Genomic DNA, 20,129 nt, shown 5'->3' on the forward strand with positions numbered 1-20,129 from the left:
CCCAAATTGCTATTAGTTGCCATCAAAGCATCCTTCCATGATTAAAATTGTATTTAATATTTTAATGATAATAAGCGTTAATAATATTTACTCAGATTTTCTGACATACGTTACTCTTTTACCTTCTAAACCTTCTAAAGGAAAAAGGATGTCCTTACTCTGTTTTGCCCAACCGAAACAGAAACCCTGCTCTAACATTTGCATCTAAGTTACCCAAACTGGTCTCCAAATAACCAGTTTGAAATGTTTTTTTTTTCAAAGCAGTTGAGGATGTTGAAGTGCAAATGGTATGGCTTCCAGTCAAAACATGACTGCTTGTCCTGGGCTGAGCTGGGTAGTTTCCACACCGTCTACTGAAACACTGCAGTGATGCCAGCTCACAGTCACAGGTTGGGGGGCCTCTGAGTCACCCTTGCTTCTCGTCTGCAAATGTGTGACCACTGCCAAGTCCTCCCAGACCCACTGGTCTGCTCCCTTTTGTGTTAGGATCTGGGGTCTGCCATTTTCTTCATGAGGTTGATAGCTTGTGAGCCTTAAGAATTCAAAAGTTGTATATTTTAGGATATACAAATAGTATATAATCTGCTGCATCTCACTCTTTCAGTAAAGTCCAATGTACGTTGGTATTACATTTATTTAGTCAGATTATAACCTGACATGTAGGTGGATTTCATGATTGTTCTTTCAATAAATTATAGACCTATTGGTTGGAGGAGTGCAGGCACTAGGCAAAGAATAATTTCGATGCTCTGTCACTCTCTTGTTAGTAAGATGAGCACGATATGTAAAAAAAAAAAAAAGCTTAAAAACTCAACATGACATTTAAATGCCTTATATAAAAAGCACTGACTTCAGTGGTTGCTTAAAACTGTGCTCTTCTGAAAAGCAGTGCTTCTCTCTGTGCTTAGGACTTTACTCATTGCTGATGAAAAGCCTAAAAGCTGAATAATGATGTTCATGTTTTGTAACAGCTACTCTCTCTCTTGCCCTTTTAAACAGTGTTGTGTGGCTTTCCTTTCCTTGCAGGAACTATTAGCTTGTCAAGAAAGCTGTAAGAAAGCCATGACCCAAATTGAGAAAGGCAGTCATAGTGTTCAAAAGTTTGTGACCTTGAGCAACGTGTTAAAGCATTTTGATCAGACGAAGCTCCAGAGACAGGTTGCGGATGTGCACGTTGCTTTTCAGGTGAGTTCTTCACCCACTTTAGAGACGTGAGCGAGGCAGAGTTCTGAGGACCAGGACTCGTAGTCACCGCGTTCCATGCCTTCACTCTTGCTAAAAGACTCCTCGTCTACTGGTGTTTGGAAACTCATTTTACTTCTTTCTCTAATATTAATTAATATTAAAAGGGTTATTCCTATCATAGTGATATGTATTTCCAAGTGTTTTTTGAAGGAAACAATACTCTTTAACAAAATGGTATTTTCAGTAATGAGAGAGCAGCATCCCATTGTGATTATTTTTTTTAAAATCAAGAATATGGTAAAGAAAACTGGCGATTGGAAGAAACACGTGGAAACGAACAGCCGCTTGATGAAGAAATTTGAGGAGTCTCGAGCAGAGCTGGAGAAGGTGTTGAGGATCGCACAGGAGGGCCTGGAGGAAAAGGGGAATCCAGAAGACCTCCTGAAAAGACACACAGTGAGTGCATTGCGGGTGGGCACTTGACCTGGGGACGTAGGCAGGCCACCTTGGATAGAAAATAAACAGAGCATTCTGATCTAACACAGAGAAGGAGAGGGAGAGAGAGACAGAGGGAGAGGGAAGAAGGAGGAGGAGGAGGCGAGTGAGGAGGAGAAGTGAGTTAGGAAGGCAGAAACTTTTTAGGTGTGAGACCCAGAGAAAAGGCATCAAAAAGAACTCCAAGAGCAACTGATGAGCTGCCTTACAACTGGCCATTCTTAGAGTAGTGGAGAATCACAGGATAGGTAATCCAGGCTCTCCAAGTTACTAATTCACTGTTTAGCTGAAAAACTTTCATAACCAACATATTCTTTTTAAGAGAAGATTTTAGCTAGATGGCCAAGTCTTTGTGCTCATGTCATAAATTTGCCCTGTCATTTGAAGTTTAGTAGCTAGTCTACAACTTGCCCCAGTGTTGTGAAGCTGTCTTTCTGTCAGTCCTACTTATTTAAATCATCTCAGTATCAGGAATATTAGTAATCTATTAAATGGTGTGCAGAGATGATGGACCCTCTGAGAATATATGTTTTGAGTTATTTTTCCTGAAATTTCGGTGGATGTTTGTATAAACCACACTGTCAAATGATGAACGCAATGTATTTGTGATACCGCTGATTGAATTTAGAGTCAATGTCTTTGATCATCCAACATCTCGTTCAAGTTTATACATCTCTGCAGCGTGGCACTTTCTCTTTTGAATCACTGTTGTTTCAAAATATCTCTGCATACATAATCTGAGACTGTGTGAGGCTCAGTCGTGTGTGTATGTGCACGTGTTCTGTTCATCTGCTCAGGCTGCCATAAAAAAATACACAGACTGGGTGGCTTAAGCAAAAGGGATTTATTTTCTCACAGTTCTGGAAGCTGGAAGTCTGAGATCAGGGCACCCACCTGGCTGGGTTCTGGTGAGGACTCTTCCTGGTGTGCAGACTGTCAGCTTCTCACTGTGTCCTCACAAGGCAGAGGAAGATGGAGAGTAAGAGCTTTGCTGTCTCTCTGGATAAAGGCACTAATTCCACCATGAGGGGTCCACCCTCTTGACCTCATCTAAACCTAATCACCTCCCAAAGGCCCCACCTCCAAATACCCTCACACTACAGCTTAGGGCTTCAACACAGGAATTTGGTTGGGTGGGGCAATGTACTGTTTGTAGTGGTTCCTGGGTTTGCGCTTGGTGGGAATGTGGAAATGGCCCATAATGAACCAACGAGGCCTGGAACACACTGCAATTCGGAAACAAAGAACTGTGAGGCACAGGCCTGGCCTCTATTCTTCTGATTTTTTACTGAACAGGATCTAGAACTCTCATCACTATGGAATCAAGGTTTTAGACTCTCCCACTGGCTTTCTAGAATATTCTACCAAATTTGAAAACTGCAAAGTATTTTTTTCCTAAAAAATAAAAAGTCCCCATTAAATTTCAGAGACAGTGGCTTCTGACTCACAACTAGAGATAATTTTAATTCATTCCTGAAAGAAAAAAATATTTGATTGTTGCCCAGAAGGTTTGAGGAGGGCAGCAGCTGGCTGAGAGGCTGGTTCAGAGGCGACTCCTTCACCATCTGGTGTCTGATGCTGCCTGTGACTCTGCCCAGCACTCTTAACCACTGTCCCCGTCTCCTCGGCAGGAGTTTTTCAGTCAGCTGGATCAGAGGGTGCTCAACGCGTTCCTGAAGGCTTGTGACGAACTCACGGACATCCTCCCCGAGCAGGAGCAGCAGGGCCTGCAGGAAGCTGTGAGGAAACTCCACAAACAGTGGAAGGTGGGTCAGGACTTGATGGGAGCGTCCTTTGTCACGATGGTGGGACAGAGCACGAGGGCGTGGAGGTCCAGTTCATAGAAGTTCATGGTCAGTCACTGCCGTTGCTTTTCCCATTGAAGAAACTGAACTTGAATAAAACTGGATAAAATATGATAGAAATTTTGTTTTTCCTATTTTTTTTAAGTTGCACCAGTTTTATCATATTACTTAAGAGTACTCTTTTCCTTTTCCTGATTATTTTTGAGAGGCAGAAATGTCAAGGCTTTGAACTAATTCAGCAACATTTCATAAACTCTTCTCATCTTAGTGATGTTAGGTATACTACTGAAATTATGATATGTTTCATAATTTCAGTAGTATACCTAACATAATAATATATATAACATATATATATATATATAAATATGTGCATTTATGTATCATGTAGATATATACATGTATATTTGCTTTTTCAAGTATTTTACTGTGTGGGTTAGATTATTATGATTTAAAAAATACAAATAAAAACATTTATTGGTTAAGGATTCAATGATGAACACAGCATAATCTTTTTTTCCCAAAGAGCTTAGAGTCCAATAAGGGAGATAATTAGTTGCAAAATAATAAAAGTTAAACTATAATAAGTCCAAATGTAATAATAAGTGTAAGTAATGCTTTTATGAAAGCTTTGAAGGAGAGAAATGGGCCCACTTGAAGAGCAGAAAAGAGTGAAGCAAGTCATTAGTTTTGAGTTAGGACCTTAAAGGAGCAGCAGAGATCTGAGGGCGGTGGCTGGGGGTAGGGGGGTAGGGGCAGTGTCCAGGGATCCTCTGGGCTCAGGCAGACTTTGGTGACCTGCACAGGGCCTGTCAGGTGGAAGCCGACTTCAGAATCTGCATCTCAGGGGAAGCAGCCACACTGTACCAGAGGCCCTTTGGCGGCTGTGGTCCTCGAGGCAGGCTGGAGGGAGCCCACTCTAGCAGCGGACTGACAAGCGCTGTCACCAGGGAATACTGAGTGGTGAATTGCACATGTATTAATGAAGGAGTCCTGGGGTCCAGAAGCTAGGCAGCTAGAACACTCTCCATCAGGTTGTGTTACTTTCTGGATTTTTTTTTTTTCAATCTTAGTAGCACAGACTAAAAACATCAGCCCTTTGCATAAGAAAAACACAGTCCAAGAAATAACTTTTTTACTTGCTAAATTTGAAAATTAAAAAAAAAATTCTTAAAGAAATCCAACTTTTTAAAGACATCTTTAAGGCTCAACATATCATAAATGCACTATGGAAAAGAGACTGTAATTGAGGGCTGTGTTTTATTTTATATACACACTTACATTAAGCTCTCTAGGATATAGGATGTTCTGGTCTTTCCAAAGCCCCAACTCACATTTCATTTATCTTAGTGTTTTACTTTAAAGGGAATCTTTTAAATGCTATAGGAGACAAGTTGCTTAAAGTAATAAACTAGGACTAAAGGAAACGATGAAGCTTATACTTGTATCAGAAAAGAATGTAAAATTGTTGCGTGCTGGCCTGCTTGTTTTCTCAATATATGCTCCAAGGGAAAGAGGACATGGCAGGTGATCAGAGCCATGGGCTGCTTAATCCTGGCTTTTTCACTAATAAGGCTTCCTTGAGTTGTCCCCCTTGTGTAATGAGTATAATGTCTGTTCCTCCTACTTCACAGGGCTTTTGACAAAATTAAAAAGGACCCGTGCTAGGGAGAGGGTATGCGGAATCAGTGCATGATTTAAATTTAGATTCAAATCCAGCTTTTCTACTTAACTCCAAGCCTCACTGGTCTAATCTTTAAAATAGGAGCGTTAACTCTGTGTGGGGCTATTGCAAAAATTAAATAGAATAATCACTGTGGAAACACCCAACTCACGGCAGGCTGAAAAGATCCGCTGTGGTCCCAGTACTTAGAAACATACAAAGCACAGCGGCCAGATGCAGACAGTTAGGGATTAAATCACATCGGCCCTGCAGGGACCGTTTTACGGTTTTTGCCGCCTCTGTTGGAAATGTACGTAATCAGGAATGGTACCCTATATTTCTGAATCTTCCTATGCAATGTAGGATCTTCAAGGAGAAGCTCCGTATCATTTGCTTCATCTGAAGATTGAGGTGGAGAAGAACAGGTTTTTAGAATCTGTGGAAGAATGCAGAGCTGAGCTGGACCGAGAGACCAAGCTGGTGCCCCAGGAAGGCAGTGAGAAGATCATCAAAGAGCACAGGGTACGTCCCACACGCCCCGGGTGCCGTCAGGAGGAGTCACAAGGTTACTTCAGGATAGAACTGATACTTTCATTTGGGTCTGAAAACACTCGATAACGTCATTACATTACACTGCTAGACCAGACAGGAATCTGCTAGGAAAATAGGAAAGCCTTGTGTGGATTCTCACAGGGAATATATAAATGTTTATCGCTCACTAGGTCTTCTTCGGTGACAAAGGTCCTCATCATGTCTGTGAGAAAAGGCTACAGCTCATTGAAGAACTGTGTCTGAAACTCCCGGTCCGGGACCCAGTCCGGAACACGCCTGAGACCTGTCACGTGACCCTCAAGGAGCTCAGAGCGGCCATTGGCGGCACCTACGCCAAGCTGGTGGAGAACCCGGACAAGTGGAAGGACTACAGTGGCAGGTAGTCTTGGGGTTGCTCCCAGAGCAGGATGTAGCCTCTCCTAATTCTGTTAACTCAGACAGCACTGCAAAACAGGCAGTGATGTATGTTTCATCTTACGCAATAAAGAAAATCAGATTGTGGGATCTTGTGCATGCTCTAGTACAAAACTGCTTTGTTTAATAAAAAAGAATGAGTTTCAGTCAGAAACGGGATGAAACACTTTATTTCCAAGTGACCCAGGTGTTATTTCTTTGAAGCAGAATTAGGCAATTCTCTTTCTCCCTGATTTCCTCATGTCCCCCCAGAGAGACCTGGGGGCTTTCTGGCCCAATCTGGTGCAGACACGTGAAGCCAGAGTAACACAAAGTGCAACACCTTTAATTTTAATGAAAAAGTAGATCATCTACTTTTAATGAAAAAATTCAATTACAATTTCAAGAAAAAAGATGTATCTATATGCTGACTTTACATACGTAACAGGGAACCAGACTTTGCAGGCCTTATGTTTCAAAAGTATTCCTTTTCCTCCATAGAAACCTAGTACCTTCCTTCTCCCAGGTTCCGGGCTCTGGGACATCTTCTTTGGCAGCTGAGGTCTGCTCTGCTTTCTTTTTCCTTCACATGACTGAGCACAGGGGCAGCCACCCTGCCCTGAGCTCCATGTTAAAGGAAACTTTTCCAGGAAATGTGTTCATCAGTTTGCTAATCAGTAGAATTAAATTTGCTAACCAATTTTCTAATCAGTTGACTGTTAAATTTCCATAAATAAATTCAAAATAAAAAATCTGTTCTGACCATTGGGATATTTTCTCCCTTTGATAAGAAAATACTTGTGCTATTTCAGAATTTCTGAGTTTTCCTGTTGGATCTCTACAAAGGAGACCCAACTGAAGGGGATTAAAAACGAGGCCATCGATACTGCCAACCATGGAGAGGTTAAACGTGCTGTAGAGGTAAGTTCTCGGCCATATTTTGTTACTGGAAAATACCCATTAATAAAAAAAAAAAAAAAGTTAACATTCTAACTGATGTCTTGTTTTCTTTCTATAAAAAAAAATAACTTCCTGAAATTTGTCTTAAAATAAGTCTCCTCCTGTTACTGGGGAGAACAGTAGGGGTTTTTTCCTGTTGAATCATCGTTAGCTTTGAGATTTAGTCATGCTCAGTGGTGCCTCTTAGGCATCTTTAGCTAATGGGGATTCCTGAGAGGAAAATTACATGCATGGGCATACAACACAGCAGACATTGAAGAATTGTCAGAGGAAACAAGAACACTATAGGTTTTTAAATATCTTCAGCCACTCAGAACCAGGTTACAGAAAATGAGGGAGTTGGGCAAGGTTTCTGAGCATCATTTCGATGTCACTTGCAGCCTGGATTGAATGAACCCCTGTGAGCGTGGGTGGAGCCTGATAAACTCAGCCAGGGCGACAGAACCTCAGGCCTGAACCCAGTTTGCATTCTGGGGTTGTCACACAGCTTGGCTCTTGGTTTTGTAGACACAGGTTATTGTGAACATTCTTTATCTTTCAACATATTGAACCCTTGTAAGTCACAGAGCTGCTGTTAATGAGAGTGTATTTCCTTTCTATTCCTATTGTCTGATTTCCGTTTTTCCCTGTTGAATGTGTAATCCCCTTACTTGCTAGAGGTGCTCAACGATACCATCTATGCCTCTGAAAGAATATCTGTATTTGCTATTGACTGCTGTTTTAATACCAAAAAAGGAAAACAAAAATCACATCTTTTTTTTTTTTAAATCACACCTTAGAATGAAGAAATCTCTTGCTTCTAAAACCAACCGTTTCTCTCCAAATACGTTTGCCCTGTAAAACCCTCTTGTAACAGCACACGTGATTGGAGGCCATCGTCCTTGTGCAACTCAGAGCGGATGTAGAAGGGACAGGCTGCTCCAATCACCCCTTTCCTGGTCCCTAGCCCTGCCAGGACTGAGGCCCAGAGTTCTTCTGGCATTCTCTTGGCCAATCAGCCCTCCCTTCCTGGATTAGAGCTGTGTTCCTGTTTGTGCATCTTACTGTTGGGGTATTGACTTCCAAAAGCTAACCAAAGTGAGGCATAAAATATGAGTTAATGAAATTAAAATAAATCTTTAGGGCATCCACAATAATATTCAACAAGAAAGCTCTTCTACAAAAGAAGTCAACTAACTAAAAAGGACTCTTCCATCCTTTTTTCAAAAAATACCATGTTCCTTGCAGCTCACAGAAAATAAGGTAACAAAGTTTATTCTACATTATAATTCCCAATCTTGGTGTCACATACTCCTCTGCAGTACTTTTAGGAGAAAATTTGTTGTGACCAAGGAAATATCTATAAATATCTAGTCATCTAATTATGAAGGTAATTTTTTTTTTTTTTTTGGTGTAGATAGGATTGATTTTTACACTTCAGGTATTGGCATTGGGGAAATATTTCTTCCTAGCCCTTGTAGACTTTTGTTGAAGATGTGAACAGAAAGTGAAATAAGCAAACACTCCTCTGGTGAATGAATTCCTGGCTCTCCTACCTCTGTCTTACAAACCTTCTTAGGTTGAGTCCTTTCTTGCTGCAAAGTTATGATTCCCAGTTGTATTTTATTCATCAAAGGTGCTCTTTCATTCCAGGAGATCAGAGATGGTGTTACCAAAAAGGGTGAGACTCTCAGCTGGCTGAAATCCAGGCTTAAAATTTTGACTGAAGTTTCTTCTGAGAATGAAGCCCAAAAGCAAGGAGATGAGCTGGCAAAATTATCTAGTTCCTTCAAGGCTCTCGGGACTTTGCTGTCAGAGGTAAACCATTTACTCACACTCTAAATAAACAGTTCTAGGTGAGGAATCTGGAAGGTTCCTTCTCTTTGGGTTGTAGGGTAACAGTAATTTTATAAAGAAAGTGTAGTTGGAACAGAATAGTCCACCTGAAGATTAGTGGAGAAGATGAGCAGGATGTTTGATTTATGGTCCTTACCATCATTGGATATGTTAGTTCATGGTAATGATCTCCAATTAAAGTACAAAGCTTACAGATCCACACTTTTTACTCTTACTAGACGCATTATTTCATGGTCAATTTAAGGCCTGAGAGTCAAATAAACCCAACATTAGAATTTAACTCTGATACCTCACTTCCTATGTAACCATGAACTTGTCATTTGAAATCTCTGGGACTTGATATCTATACTTATAAAACAGGGCTAAAAATGCTTACCCCAAAAGGTGGCATCAAGATTGAATGCAATAATGTACGTGAAGCACTTACTACAGTGCCTAGAACAGTAAATGCTCAGTAACTGATAGCTGGTAATCATAAAATACTCATGATGAGTCAGCAGGCCAGTAACATCACTTTTAGGTAAGCCCTACTCATTTTAAACTTCTTGATCTACATTTAAATGTTTATAGTCCTTTGTAGATTTAAACTCTACAAACCCATCTACTTCAATTCAGGCAGGGCCCCACCCCTTCCAACTTTGGCAAGAATATTTGTGCTGAACAGTGTGTCCTATGAATCTGATGAGTTTGTACATGGGAAGATAATGCAAGAATGTAAAGTACAACAGATAGTTACCGGTATTTCCTGAAATCATTTATAAGCGTACGTGGGAAAATCATCACTTGGATGACTTATGGTTCCCTGATTCTGAAGATCTGGAATTCTCTATAGATGTCCCTAATCTAAACAGTTTGATTGATTTTTCATGAAAATCTAGGTTGAAAAGATGGTAAGCAACTTTGGAGATTGTGTCCAGTACAAAGAAATAGTTAAAAGTTCCCTTGAAGAGTTAATTACTGGCTCTAAAGAAATCCAGGAACAAGCCGAGAAGATCTTGGACACTGAAAATCTGTTTGAAGCACAGCAGCTACTCCTTCATCACCAGGTAGGATGCCAGTTTACTCCAGTGCATTTATGCGAAGTTGATTAGTTACTGACAGAACCAGAGAAATGAAGAGTAGTAAGTCTATCCACTGACTGGAGGGGGATGATGGGGAGCTCGGGAGGGAACCCAGTTGAATAGTTAAAAGAGTTTGACACTTCTGTTCTATTAAATATTAAGTATTTCATAATATCCTGCAAGATAAATGATCAGCCAGACTGATTTGATAATACCAAAATGCTGGAGGAATATTGTGGAAGGAAAGTTGATTTAGCTATGAAAACCATCATAAAACTTGCTAAATTGTTCCTTTAATGACCGAGAAGGAAAACAGAGAGAGAAACAAGTTGCTTCATACTTGAGACCGCTGTTCTTGCATTATGTTACAGTCTTGCTCTTCAGTTTATAACTTTGGTATATCCTAGCTTGAGAATTTATAAATTATATGAAGTACCAGGCCTTTCTGAAGAGCAGATCCTACAAAGGACTAGAACTGGAAGTAAAGATGTTCTGGTACACCTTTTGTTGTTAACAGTTTTAATCAACTTTACTTGTCAAACTCAATATAAGTGGAAGTATGATTCAAATTAAATATTCTAATGACAAAATTTTAGCTAACTTAATGTACAGGAAATGTTAGTTAATTTTATATGTAATACATAAAAATGGAAATTGCATTACAAGTAGGTGTAAAAGAGTAGGCTTTAGGCTTTATTACTCAATAATTATCAAAAGGGTGTGAGTTCAAAAAAATTAACGGTTAGTGTTACGCTGTTATCAATCATTGTAAAAGTGTTGTTTGGGTTTCCATTTACTTTAAGTCAGAGAATTATGAGATGATAGATATCTACATTAATATTTAAAGACTCCACATTTTTTAGACCAGATGTTTGGTTATGAGCGTGTTTACTTTGTGAAAAGCCATAAGCTGTATATTGAGATTTGTGCACCATCCTTTTTGTACATTATACTTCAATAAAAAAGTTTATTTTAAAACACAACTTTCCCCAAATATCTCAGCATATTAATCATTCTGAATATACTCTGGGATTAAATCTCTTGATATTAGCATTTTTACAGCATAAATGCCTTAAAAACTTGGAGTTGGGACTTTGTGTTTTTAGGCAGAAAATAGTTCTTCAAGGAGAATTATGTCAAATGAATAGTTTTCCAAATTCCATCTGGAGTATTGCACAAAAAAATTAAATACTGTCTAAATTTGCACACAATTAAAGCACTAAGTCTGGATTGATTACGTTGTTTACCATTAAAAACACAAAACGTTTATAAATAATGCCCATCTTTGATTACTATAGAGCTTTCATTACCATCTTAACTATTCATCTTAAGTTTAAAATGTGGTTTCGGCTCTGGCTGCCAAAGAGTGTATCTTTCTTTACCTCCATTAAAGTGTGTGTGCTTATGTCCCTGCTTAGCTGCTTAGAGAGTTAACCTTTCTATCCATCTATTGAACAAATGCTTCTAGCAAAAGACAAAGAGAATCTCCGCAAAGAAGAGGGACGTGCAGCAGCAGATTGCGCAGGCTCGGCAGGGAGAAGGTGGGCTGCCCGGCCGGGTCCGAGAGGAGCTGCGGAAGCTGGAGAGCACCCTGGACAGCGTGGAGCACAGCCGGGAGAAGCAGGAACGCCGCATCCAGGTGGGAGGCCGGAAGTCACGGGCTGTGTCAACAACTTCTGGGCCGGAAGTCACAGGCTGTGTTAACTTCCGGGTCACTGCTTACATCTCATATTAGCGGAAGGAAACATAATTTATTATTCCCGCATTTAATGTACCGGTATTCTATTCAGCATTTACATGAGTGCTCTCTTTTAATGGTAGCATCAGCTTAATGAGGTGAATGCTGTAATTAGCACTTTTGCCAACTGTGGGTGCTTAAAAACAAAGAGTTTGAGGATTTTACCTGAAATCACAGAGCAGTGGTCAGTAATAAAGCCAGGATTTTAATCCACACTTGTCTGAATCCAGAGATTTACATTGGATAATCTCACTTTTCTGGACAGTCCAGTAGTCACACTTTTGTGCTTTATTGTGCCCTTGACACATTACCTTAGAAAATTTTTTGAACTTTTTTTCCCACCTACTCACTGCCCACTCCCCTTCCTTCTCTCTCTCCCTTCTCTTTTCTATCTTTCCCTTCATCCTTTCTTTTTTTGAGATACATTGGGAAAGTTTCTTGTCCCTTGTCTACAGTTGAGTAATATCCTTAGATTCATAGCACTTTACAGAAGATAGAAAACTCAGAGTTCTAGGCTACACATCCTCTTTTTGGAGATGAACTGAGACTCAAGAGGGAAATTCTTGTGGAAGATATTAGGGTCATCCTTATTTAGCATAACTGTTTAAAACTTGAACCAGAGTTGACTAGAAGTTAACAGCCTAACGAATGGAAATGTGACAGTATTTTGTGATACATTCTGATAATTTGTAACATTATGTGTTGTTTATTTTTTCATATTTAGGTCACATTAAGGAAATGGGAGAGATTTGAAACAAACAAAGAGACAGTGGTCAGATACCTTTTTCAAACAGGTTCCAGCCATGAGCGCTTCTTGAGTTTTAGCAGTTTGGAAAGCTTATCTTCAGAACTGGAACAAACAAAGGTATATTAGCAAGACCATGTAGTCCCTTAGTACTCATTATTCTGAAGCAAAACTGTGTTTCTATTTCATTATTACATGAATTATTATAATTATTCATTTAATCAATTCTTTTTATTTATGATCCACTCTTCAACACGTTGGTCAAGTTACTCTGGGGAATAAAAGCGTAAATACAATTTAAACATCGAGATCTGAGGGAACATTTTTATTGAACTGGGAAATGGTTAATTGCCTAATAGATGGGTTAATTTCTAAAACATCTCTCTGAATGCAGTGATATTTTTAACTGCATCTTGAAGGGCAGATACAGCATAGGAAAGCAGAATTTGGGGTAGAAAACCAGCATTCCTGCAATGGAAAATGGCATAAAGTATAAAAGAGTGAAAAGTGGGGATTCTGTGTTGTAAAGCAGAAAAAGGGAAGTGAAGTTGTAAAGGAAAGTTGGGCCACATCATAAAGACTCTTGAAGGCCTAACGCATTACTCTCTAGGCAACATGGAGTCCTTAAACATGACCAGAGCTGTACTTTAGGGAGATGAGTTTTTAAGCAGGTGTAGAAAATTGAAAGGGTGAAAGTCTGGAGCCATGAGACTTAATTATAAAATTGTTGCATGTGTATATGAACAGCAACATGAAGGTGAGGAATGGGGGGTGGCAATCAGTGCATGAGGACGGACGCAGAAGAGACAGAGAGTGAAGGAAAGATGATACCCAAGGTTCTGAGTTCGTCTGACATAGACAGTGGGAGTGAGATGGGAACTCGAAGGAATAGCTGTTGTGGGGGAAGGTGACCAACTCGGTTTTGAACATACTAAGTGTGAAGCTCCAGTGGGACATCCCATATTTGCTATTCAATAGGTGTGCTTGGTAAGCTAAACCCTGTAAGCTCAAATACCTGGACACTCAGAGCAGACCAATGAATTCATGTAAGCATTTAGAGGAGTGGTACCAGTCCCTTTGGCTCTTATTGCATGTGTTTGGGGTTAATAGAAAGACTGATTTAGTATAGAATTTTGTTAGTCAGTGTATGAAGAAGACAACTCTTACATCCATCCTTTCATAGCCTTTAGCATGTAAACCCCGTGCTTCTATTGTCTCACCAGTAAAAGCCTTCTGTGTCTCTTGTACTGCTAATTTGTCATTATTTATCCTATTATTAGCTCACTGATGAGTTTGAAGTTTTATAAGATCACAGAGTCTTTCAATTCTATATGATTTTTTCGGCCATTTAAATAGAAATTTATGTTTGTTTTTAATTTTTAATTTCAATTATTTTACATATTAAACTATATCAGGTGTTTTTTATAAACACAAACATATTTATTTAGTTAATGATCATATGGGTGTTCTATGTGGGTTCCATCCAGAGTTTCTGACACTCTGTGGCTCTAATCCCTTTGAATTGGTTTGCCAACTATAGATGAAACAAATGTAATCTTTTTAATCTTATTATTAAAATTCTCTTTAGCCAATAATCTTACATATGTTGAGATTAATCATGTGAGGTAGCATTTACTGAACATATACTATTTGCTAGACTAATCACTTGATGTTTATCATCTTTAATCACCGAAACAATCCTAAGAAATAGGTACCCTTATTATTCGTGTTGTATATATGAGGAAATATAAGGTACAGAGTTGTTACTGAATTTATCCAAGATCTCAGGTTTACTAACTGGTGAGTTTGGGATTCAAACCCAAAAGGTCTGAGTCTAAAGTCCACAACCTCAACCACTGTATTATATTTTCATTAGAGAAAACTGAGCTCCTTTACTAATTGTTTATATATGCGGCTGCACAGGAGTGCATAATCTAGCATAATTGTCCTCTACTCCTTTGCATGCTTGACATTGTTAACACAGTCTTCATGCCCGTTGCCACCCTTGAGTGGCTGTGCTAAGGAACTTGAGTGTTTTCTGTCCGCCAGTGGGTGGAAGGCTGTTGATAGCAATGTCATGTTTAATATTCACAACAAGGCTTTACTGATGAGGAAATGAAAATCTGCAGAGTTACGTAGCTCAGGGTCATGGGGCCAGTGAAGGGCAGAGCCTGGTTTCAACTCTAGATCTATCTGATGCCAGACTCCGTTCTTTCCCGCTGCCTCTGGCTGCCACTCATGTGTCTTCCTCTTAGGACTAGAGATAAAACCTTACAATGTAATTCTATTTTTGTTTAATTTGGTTTTATCAACATCATCCTGTTCTTTGGATTCCTCTGCGTTGTATTTTCTCCATATGTAGCTCCCACAAAAGGCTCTTAGATGAAATGTATTTAAGGATTTTCAAATATAACTCTACTTTCTCCATGTTTTCTCCTGGATTCGGGGAAACACCAGGAGATGGGGTGGGGGGGGGAGAAACACTATTTTAAACTTCCGATTTTATTCATGGGATTCTGAGATAGTATGCTGGGAAAAAAAACCCCACTACTTTATATTTCTGATTTTATTTGTAGAATTCTGAGAGATAATGCTGTGATTCAGAGTCTTCACAGTTGAATCTGCAGACTGTTCGTTCACATAATGCAATAGGAGATGCTTATAACTTATAAATTAATGTTGTGATATTCAATTCTGTATCTTAGGATATTAAAAATCTCTCTACCCTAAGGAAGCTGTACTTACTCATTTTTATTCTTTCAAATTGCAGGGTATTTCTCTGAAGTAATGTTGATATTTCTCTGAAGGCATTAAATCTTTCAAACATGAGGATGCAATAGTGTTACATAGTAAATCTTTCTTATGTGGCATTATGTAATAATTTTGAGAGCCACTTTATGGGAAGAGGTGGCTATCAGAATTCTGACTTTTAAAAATTATTTACATTACCTATTTAGGAGAGAGGCATCGATCAAAACTTAAACCTCCTCTGATATTGCAGGAGAAGAAATGAGACATGAAGTTATTTTTTTTTCACTCAAGATTATCTGGGTTTACCTTTTCTAATTCAGTATTCAATATATTTACCTAACAAAATTGAGATCACTAAAATTTACCAGTGCCTGAAATATATTAAATTAATTTTTGAATTAAGGTAGTTCACCATTATTTAAAATCAGTGTGTGAACTTTATGACCCATTTTATTCTCAATTTTATGTGAGGACGATAAAAAAAAAAAAAACAGTAATAGGAACCCGCCACAGTGCCAGGCATTTAAAAATGAAATTGCTAATGAAATGCTAAGAGTAGCCTTATGAGAAAAGTATTACTATCTACATTTCATATGAAAGAGACTAAAAAATAAATTGTCAAAGTAAAATAAATAGTAGTTACCAAATCTAGAATCCTAGTCCAGGTTTGACTATTTCAAAACATCTTTCCCTTGTATAGTATATGGGTGTGTGTGTATACATATATAATAAGATTTAACAGCATTAAGTTAAGTTTATAGCTCTTTTCATAGAACTACTTAACAAAATGTTTCTTTAAAGATCAGTGATGCTCTATATTGACTAAGATATCCTTCAACTAAATAAATAAGTTTTTATATTTATTGGTCTAGGAATCTGTTGTCTTTATGACTGAAAAAAAAAAAAAAAAAAACCCAGTCACTATCACCATTGCCCAACTGGCCTATAATAAAACTAACATATGTGTGGACAAGTTAATTATTACAATACAGCTTGGAATTCTAAACAATAAACCCAAACCAGGAGACAATTGAGAAGACATTTTTGTGAAAATTGTTGGGTAACTCCGAAAGTAGTTCTCCAACCATGAAGGTCTGGTTGTGGTTTCAATCATATAAAGTGAAAATAATTTAACAGAGTGTCTATTCTGGCCATAATGAAAGTAAGTCTGTTTTACTGCTAAGAATATCATATGACAGTATTCATGCATGTTTAAATCTATTCATCTATCCATCTATTCTGGGGGAGAGTCTGCTGTATATGCAGTTTATTTGCAAGCAGAGTTTCAGAGAAGATGCTGTCCTAACAATTATAATGTCTTTTTCCAGGAGTTTTCTAAACGAACAGAAGGTATTGCAGTCCAGGCTGAGAATCTTGTGAAGGAAGCTTCCGAGATCCCACTGGGGCCCAGGAATAAGCAGCTGCTTCAGCAGCAGGCCAAGTCAATCAAAGAGCAAGTCAAAAAATTAGAAGACACACTTGAAGAAGAGTATGTGCTTGACAAGTCCTAAACTTTCTTCTCTGAGATAAAGTTTCATACTCTCTTTCCTGTATATTGTATTCAAAACATTCTTTTCCAATCTCAAAGTGTCTGTGTATTTCAGCATGTTTTGAGGAAGCAACTTACAATTCAAAAGAAAGTATCACCAACGTAGAATCCAACGTCTCTAACAGCACAGAAAAGCATAAGGGATGTGGTTTTTGCATCGTAAACCAATTCTGTTCATTAGAAAGCCATATCTATAAAATTCAAGTGGCCTTCATACATTGGAGAGGGAATCTCAAAAAAGAACCAGTATTTCATATAATTCTTTTACTGTACTATTCTTCTGTCACCGATTAGAGGGAAGGGTAGATATTTTGGTTGTGTAGATTCTAGGCCTAAACACATATGACAAGTGTTTCCAACTCCAGGATTCACAGTGCCTCAGTACTCAACTTCTCCCTGATTGATATACTGTTTCCAAAAATTAACTTCAAAAATCTATTTTATTTTTAAACATTTAATGTTTGTTTATCTAAAAAGAAAGGATCGTTTGGCCTATAGTACCCTATTACGTACAAAATATACACACACACAGATTTGGAGGGGACAAACATATGGCCAATATGGTTGAACATTTCTATTTTAAATATGATTCAGTGGCAAATCAGTAACACATATTGTTCTTAAGGTATAGGACATAATTTCTAAGATAGGTTTTAAAATGTAAAATTTGTTTTTAATACTATTAGCACCTGATACTTAATATTGTATATTTGTCTAAACTTTAAATTTTGTTAAATAGTTTATTTAAACCAAATGATGACTTAAAACTTTAAACATCCATCAAGGTAGAAATAGGAAGACTTAGAGTTTATTATAAAAGAGGCTACTTCTAGTAGGATTTTCCATTTGAATCTTTATTTCATTAAAAAATTGCAATATCATATACCTTGCGTTACTGGTACTGATGACAGCAAAGGTACATCCAAGGTATACATTTGAGATTGCAATATTATATAATTTGACAATCAGTGAGCCATTGTACTTTTCTTGATGTCTTCAAGTGCCTTTTGGTAAACAGGGAAATTGCTTCTTTTTTTTTTTAACCCAAGGACTTAACAGTTCAATGATATACTCTTATTTTCCTAGTCTTTTTCTAAACTGAAAGCCATAATCTCATGGTTATATATGCCTAGCTGATACAAACTGGGAATCTAGAGTTGAAATTTTATTCACTAGATTTATTACAAATAAAGCCCAAGTTGTCTAAAAGCAATTAGGGTGCTCATGTACAAGAATTTATATAGTCACTTGGAATCAAGATCATACAGACATCTAAGAGTAGCTGAAATCATTATAGACCCATAGATTGCAGGCTTTGTTGTAATGATAGAAGCAGTTCATGCATGGCATGGGATTGAGATTACAAGCTCTCTCTTGATTCATAAAGATGTATTTTATAAAGCTCTTTGAGTATAAAACATCACTGCAGTATCTCTCCTCTAAAAGCAAAAGGATCATGTTGACAAAAGTCAAGGACTGCTGAAAAGCTGTGATCACTGGGAGCTAGATGGACAGTTTGCTAAAATAAGTCCTGGCAACTGCTGGTCACGTGCAGAATTTAACTAGATTTAGCGTGAATTCAAAGCCTTTGGACCCAGCAGTATTTTGTTCGAAGCACAATTCCACCCGTAACAGCATAGCGCCACCTTGTTAAATGCTCTTTCTCGGAGGAGGTAGGAAGGCTTGAGAACTGACAGACTAACTCAGATCAATGTGCATTTTCTCCCCCTGTTCTAATGGTTTCAATTTCGACATGGTCACAGATATCTTCACTATCTTTTCACCTGATGATTTAAAGGAAAATGTATTATTGTTTTCTGTTAAAATACTGCATTTTTTTTGCTTAATTTGGTTAATTTTAGTATTAAAACCATGGAAATGGTGAAAAACAAGTGGGATCATTTTGGCAATAATCTTGAGACCCTGTCTGTCTGGATAACTGAGAAAGAAAAAGAACTCAATGCCTTGGAAACTTCGTCATCTGCCATGGACACACAAATCCACCAAATCAAGGTGACCTGCTCACAAGTTACATTTCTAATCCATGTCTAGCTTTTAAGAGCACCTTTCTTATGTTTCATCAAATGCTATCTGGCCCCATGACGAATCTTTCACTGCTATGTGACGCTGTTAAAATTAAACTCACACAAGATGCTGAGCTAAAAGGTCCTGATTGATGCTGGGCAACACTTTATAGATGAAATTATGTATTAATATTGACTGACTGACACATTCAAAGTCATTACTGTGTGCAATATCATTAAAATGTTTTTATGGTTACATTATTCTTTTCCTGGATTTTGAATTAACCCCATTAGAGTGTCCTCTTGATTCATTTATAGCGCATGAAATGTATTCGTCATCTACAACTGTACTTTATAAGAATTGTTCTAAATGTCTAGCTCAAATATCGGTGGCATTTACCCTCAGCAACCACAAGGAGGGGTTTGAGAAGTTGCTTTCTTGAGGTGAAGCAATCAGATCCCATTGCTCTAATGCTGGTATTTATGATGACCTCGGGGACGTGGACTCATGCTCTGATACGTTATCCCCCAGTTCTAAAATAATCATGTGCATAGACTGTCATCATCCACTTCATTCAAGTAGCTTAAGGGGAAAAAAAATGGGCTGAGAGAGAAATGAATTCTGAGTGTTCATTTCTCTTTCTTTTATACAATTTTTACTCAACACATTTTCAAAATTCAGCCCCTTCTTTTTCTTGCTCAGCTCACTTTTTTGGAATGGGAAAACCCTCTGCCATTTCATTTGACTAAATATAGTAAAAATAAATACCAAGGTGAGGGAACATTTTGCATTATGACTCAGAGCAAGTCATTACCATGTGCACAGTGGGAGGGTGCAATATTGTTTGGCTAAGATTACATTGCTTATCACACATCTTCTGCAGTCAGGGGTACATGGAGTCTGGTATATGCAGTCTGGCTTATGTCTTGTGTGATATACTAGGAAAAACAGATGCCCAGCCATTAAAGAATATCCATGAAATATGTTTAATCTTCAAACTGTTTTAAAAAGTTGTCATTTAATCATTTTCACTAGATTCTAAGAAAACAAAGAATGGCACATTTAAATAGTTGTGTCTCCAATTTTTTCTTTCAAAGATTTTTGACATACACTCTCTAATTTATTTATCCTTTCTCTAATTCATTTTACTAGTATTTAAACCTTAATTCCAGGTCTTCTGAATATATCCATGGTCAAATGTCATCGTGCTTTTACTCTTTAGGAAACAAAATGATTATGTATTTTATTTTTAACTATGTAAACATTCAGTTATGGATTCCCATGTTGTTAGACTAGAAATACATTTTAATATTCCAATATGGCATTTTGAAAACTATCTAAATATGAATACAAATTGCAGGAAAAATATATTTG

General features: G+C 38.0%; 1 protein-coding gene across 3 annotated transcripts in view; it reads left to right on the forward strand.

Annotated features, from left to right (window-relative positions):
- SYNE1 (spectrin repeat containing nuclear envelope protein 1) overlaps positions 1-20,129 on the forward strand; it is a 427,410-nt gene that overhangs the window by 144,734 nt on the left and 262,547 nt on the right. For all 3 annotated transcript variants that reach the window (XM_074368141.1, XM_074368140.1, XM_074368142.1), the window contains 12 exons: positions 1,027-1,185; positions 1,477-1,641; positions 3,312-3,446; positions 5,509-5,667; positions 5,868-6,076; positions 6,903-7,011; positions 8,683-8,847; positions 9,765-9,932; positions 11,416-11,586; positions 12,410-12,550; positions 16,510-16,670; positions 18,593-18,743. In XM_074368141.1, the coding sequence (XP_074224242.1) occupies positions 1,027-1,185; positions 1,477-1,641; positions 3,312-3,446; positions 5,509-5,667; positions 5,868-6,076; positions 6,903-7,011; positions 8,683-8,847; positions 9,765-9,932; positions 11,416-11,586; positions 12,410-12,550; positions 16,510-16,670; positions 18,593-18,743 (1,893 nt within the window). The remainder of the gene's footprint in view (positions 1-1,026; positions 1,186-1,476; positions 1,642-3,311; positions 3,447-5,508; positions 5,668-5,867; positions 6,077-6,902; positions 7,012-8,682; positions 8,848-9,764; positions 9,933-11,415; positions 11,587-12,409; positions 12,551-16,509; positions 16,671-18,592; positions 18,744-20,129) is intronic.

Source organism: Camelus bactrianus, chromosome 8 (assembly GCF_048773025.1).
Source record: "Camelus bactrianus isolate YW-2024 breed Bactrian camel chromosome 8, ASM4877302v1, whole genome shotgun sequence".
NCBI classification, from domain to species: domain Eukaryota; kingdom Metazoa; phylum Chordata; class Mammalia; order Artiodactyla; family Camelidae; genus Camelus; species Camelus bactrianus.